Below are 4,987 nucleotides of genomic sequence, written 5' to 3' on the forward strand. Positions count from 1 at the left end.
TTTGGTCAAAGAATCAGTCAGGTGATAGGTGAAGCTATGCAAAAATGGCGCTATATTGGGCAAGAAGGGAGTATTGCCAACTGCAATATTTACAACTATTTGGTCAAAGAATCAGTCAGGTGATAGGTGAAGCTATGCAAAAATGGCGCTATATTGGGCAAGAATGTGGGAGATTCGAGTGCGGGTGGAGGTCACAGTGGGCGTTTAGCGCCACCAGCAAATACGCCTAACGCCTGCTGCAAGCATTTAGCATTGAAAGGGTTAAACCCTTGGCTGCGGATTTCTTACAAGAAGACATCACCAAGCTACAGGAGTGGATCAATAAGTGGCTTGTACAATTCAATGAAGTAAAATGTAGTCATGCACCTTGGGAGGGAAAATCCAGCATACCAATACTACATGCCACATGGGAAACACTCCACGACCCACCACAGAGGCAGAAAAAGACCTGGGAGTATAGGTATGTTACCAGGCTACCAGTGAAGGTGAAACCCGTGCCAATCGCAGCAGAAGGGATAAAAACCAACTGTCCAATCCCTTTTTTATTATTTAATTTATCGTATATACCTTTCACCATCGCGTCATAGGAAAAAAAAATTAATATACTTATATAAACAAGTATATATATGTACTGTTTTCAATGACCAAGAGGAAAGCAATGTAAAATGAGGATAGCTAATATAGGTTACAAGATTAATAAGAGCTATTCTAACTTCAAATATCAAAATTATGTCAATAAATACAAATATCAAAATTATGTCAATAAATAAAGATTAACACCCAAAGAACTTGACACATCAACTCGGAATAACATGAAAACCACAAAGAAAATGAGGAAAAAAAATATCAAACCAGTCAAATAGCTAAGAAAAAATATATAAAAATTCTAAACCTCAAATAATCCTGTAGACTATAAAAAAAAAATCCAATAAAGACGAGAAAAATGAGCCTAGTGAGTGAAAAATAAGCCTAGTGACTGAAAAATAAACCTAGTGACAGAAAAACAAACCTATAGTGACAGTGAAAAATAAACCTGTAGCGACTTGGTGAAAAATAATACAATTTGATCAATGAAGGAGTGTCGGACGGGCCCGAACTATGACAGTCAGGTAATGGCAAGCTCTATCCTAGACTAAGGCAATCCAGTATACTTGACAAGGTAGCATTAATGGGTAATATAGGGAGGTGATAGGTGGTAATCTAACTGCTCAATCCCTCACAGACAGCATGAAAGATATTATAGGAAAAGATAAGGCATGGAAAGGAAAAGCTAGGAAAATAAAGGCAGAGGACAAAATGCTAAGAAGAGTCAGGAAGAGGATAGATAACTTGATAAGTGGTGATAACCTATTTAGTCCCTCAGACAGCATGAAACATATTATAGAAGATAGAGAGGAGAGGAAAAGCACAAAGAAAACGGGCTAAGCTAAGTAGAGGAAAAGATGGGAGGTGAATAGATAGATAGCCAGAGAGAAGGGAGGAGATTGACTACCAATATAAAAGCAGAATTAGAATAGTAAGAATTATCTGAATAAAAAGATTTTCCCTAATAACTGAGAAAAGTGTAGGTATGCCTGTATGAGTGTGTGTGTGTACTTGTATTTTGTGTATATGTTTGTGTACGTGAAGACGCGGACAGGCACACATACATGCACACAGAAACCCCTTCATCCCGTAACAAACAGTGATGCATGGGGGGTGGGCAAGGGGTGGAAGGGGAAACAAACAGTCAAAGAAAAACTACTAACAGCTTGCCCTGTCCAAAAAGGGCCATACACCACACCCAGAAACACACAGACACAGGATATGTAAATCAGTATGTAATATGCAGAACAGAAAATATAAAGAAAAAATAGTAAGTGGATATCGAGTTAGGATGAGATGAATTAATAGTAAGCAGTGCCTCTCTACCGACCTACCACCTCAAAATAGCACCTCTGCATGAAAAGGGTTATTAAATGACGATTCAAAGTAAACAAAGGTACATGTCATGCATTACAAATAAAACTGGTGCCTGGTCCCCACCCACCACTTCAAAATAATAGACCTGCATGAAAAGTGTTAGTGACGATTGAATTAAACAAAGGTAGATCTCATGCATTAAGAATAAAACTGGTGCCTGGTCCCTAACCTACCTATCACCTGCAAAGAAAAACATGGGTAACTGCTACATCTTCCTCATCCTGGCCATCTCCCGGCAGGCAGGGCGGAGGCAGTAGAGGCTGTCCACATACTGACCTAAACGGATGGAATAAAGGTCATCATTAATCTATACTACTGGAAGGCAAGTTAGAGGTTAGGATAAGGTCACATCAGTTTCACTCTAAAAGCAGTGCAAGCCATGTGTGGCTTACAATCTAGGCTTGTCCATCTAAACCCACGTGAGGTTTGCAGGCTGAGGCTGTCAGTTTACTTACCACCTTAACAGAAAGCTGGGTTGACATCTGATGCTTCCTCTTCCTCCTCCTCAGGGAGTCCCCTGGTGAGACATGGCCAAGGAGGCCGAGTACAAGCAGACCGGCGCCTCAACACTGGGGACTGCTTCACATCACAGCTGTCCACACACTGACCTGGAAGAATTGAACAAAGGTCTGCATTAATCTGCTGCTGGAAGGCAAAGGTCAGGGTAATGGGTCGTATTTTAAAACATTTCGTCGCCCAAGTTCACATATTTGACAAGGCTTTCATAAGAGCTGTAGGCCTTTCCAGGGGTATTTTCACGACCCTGGTGGTAGTTTGACCCTTCTTCTGTGCCATGAACCTTAAAAAACACTCATGAAAACCTGATTGATCCCCTCTTTGACCTTTAGAAATAGTTGATGTGAGAAGCGATGGTGTCTTAAAATACGGCCCAATGTCACATCATTATAACAGTGCAAGCTCTGCATGGTTTGCAGGGTACAGGAGTGAGAGGGTGCATGTAGTGTCAAGTGTTGTGTGAGGGTGTAAGTACACCCGTTATGATGTGTGAAGTGTGGCGAGTGAGGGGCAAACAAAGCCCTTCTTTCTCTGGCCGAGTGGTTAAAGGAGAAGGGTGATGGAGAAGGGATGGCTGGACAAGGCATTGTCTGGGGTGCTCTCCGTTGCACCATCTGGCTGGCTGGCTGGCTGGCTGGGATGCTCTCCATGGCAGCGGCTGGCTGACTTGCTTTCCGTCGCGGCAGGTCGCTGGCTGAGGTGACTTCTGTGGTGGCGCCTGGCTGGCTGGAATCGCTGCAGCTGAGTTGTGCCAAGGTGAGCTCGCCAAAGCTCACTGGGTCATTCATTGCTGGGGTACCACCGCTGCACTGTTCACAGGCCCTCTAAGTTGGCGTGCAGGATGTTGGTCTTTATGCCATACACTTTGAGAACCTGCAGCAACTGTTCTTCCCGCTGCTTGAACTGATTCACCACCTTCACCAGCTGGTCACGCTCGGCCTTGGCCTGCTCCAGCTCCAGAGACAGCTGCAGCTTCTCTGCCTTCTGCGCTTCGCGGTGCTTCTTGGCATTCACAGCGTTCTTTCGTTTCTTCTCTTTCTCGTCGTCATCCAGCGGCCCCATCTCGTACACCTTGGGTGTCTTGGGACGCCTGCGGCTGGGGGCCATGCCCTCGGGATACTTGCGCTTACGCCCGCGCTTCTTGGGGGCGTCGACGATGGCCTGGGGGGCAGAGTCCGTCTCCTCTTCCTGACACACGGATGATGGGGACAGCATGTAGGAACTAGCGGGGGAGGCAGTCAGGGACTCGGGGCTGGGGGACAGCATGTAAGAACTGGCAGGAGAGGCAGTTAGGAACTCAGGGCTGGTGGACAGCTGGGATGGATCCAGGTACTGGGAACTGAAGGGCTCTGGGCTGAGAGCCTGCTGGGGGACGGCCGCTGGGCTGAGGGGCTGCTGTGAGAAGGGATCTGGGATGGCGTTCTCCAGAACGAGGAACTCGGGAGAGGCAGGCTGGGTGTAAGGATTGAGAATAAACTCCGGGGGCTGCGAACTCGTGTCCAGGCCGTTGTCCCCACTGAGCTTGGAGCTATCAAAGAGGAAATCCTCGCCGTGGGCCATAATCGGGGTCTCAATGGTGGGGGTGACCTCCGGGCTGGCGGGCTGCACCACCACTGAAGGCTGGGGTCCAGCGCCCACAAGGAGGTCGTTGTCAAGGAAATTCTCGTCACTAGTAGCCAGCCTCGTGATCTCGTCGAAGTTGACCCCAAGTATGTCGTCCAGGAAGTCCAGGGTGTCTTGTCTGATCATGGGGGCCATTTTGAGGGTGCCCACTGTCTGGTTGACGATAGGCTCAAGTATCCAAACTTCACTCACTTCAGGCGACCTTGACTCACTGGAGATTGAAGGTCGGGCAAGTTGATAATGGCTTCAGAATCTTGTAACCACAGCGATATTAGCAGATAATACACAAGAAGTCGACTACTGATTATGTATACGGCTAGTACGCTGCTTAATAAGTCCGAGCGAGTGGTGGGGCTGCTTATATACGGCTGGTAATGCAGTGGTGCCAAGTGTCAGCTTGCCGTACTTAGCATTTATCGTACTTTCTGGTTTTTAACTCATAACTTGAGACTAATAACGTTAACTTCAGTAGCAAATTGTTACTGGTGCGTTTACAACAGTTTTAGGGCCTAAAAATAATATATTTAATGGTCTGAGGTTACGACAATCTGGCACCGCTGCGGAGATATCGAGGCCCTTTGTGACGTGTTTGTTTCTCATTGGTTGTCTTTTGAGAGCAAAACGTATGAGTACAGATTGTTGCAACTTCCCATTATAGACATCCTCTTGATATATAATAATGTTCATACGTTTTGGTAGTTTTTAGTTTTTATCATTATATAGGCTACAATTTTTTTTTCTCTCTCTCTCTCGATCTGAATTTATATATAAATCTCTCTCTCTCTCTCTCGATCTCTCTCTCTGAACTTCTATAGGTAAATCTCTCTCTCTCTCTCTCTCTCTCTCTCTCTCTCTCTCTCTCTCTCTGAACTTCTATAGGTAAATC

At 45.6% G+C, this 4,987-nt stretch overlaps 1 protein-coding gene across 1 annotated transcript; it reads right to left on the minus strand.

The window, feature by feature from the left end:
* Positions 1 to 529: 529 nt before the first annotated feature.
* LOC126986078 (uncharacterized) lies at positions 530 to 4,449 on the minus strand. The gene is made up of 2 exons (XM_050841769.1): positions 2,418 to 4,449; positions 530 to 2,238 (listed from the first exon to the last, which is right to left on the minus strand). The coding sequence occupies exon 1, from the start codon at positions 4,234 to 4,236 to the stop codon at positions 3,292 to 3,294; it is 945 nt and encodes a 314-aa protein (XP_050697726.1). The 5' UTR covers positions 4,237 to 4,449; the 3' UTR covers positions 530 to 2,238; positions 2,418 to 3,291.
* Positions 4,450 to 4,987: the final 538 nt, after the last annotated feature.

Source organism: Eriocheir sinensis, chromosome 61 (assembly GCF_024679095.1).
Source record: "Eriocheir sinensis breed Jianghai 21 chromosome 61, ASM2467909v1, whole genome shotgun sequence".
In the NCBI taxonomy this organism is placed as follows: Eukaryota; Metazoa; Arthropoda; class Malacostraca; order Decapoda; family Varunidae; genus Eriocheir; species Eriocheir sinensis.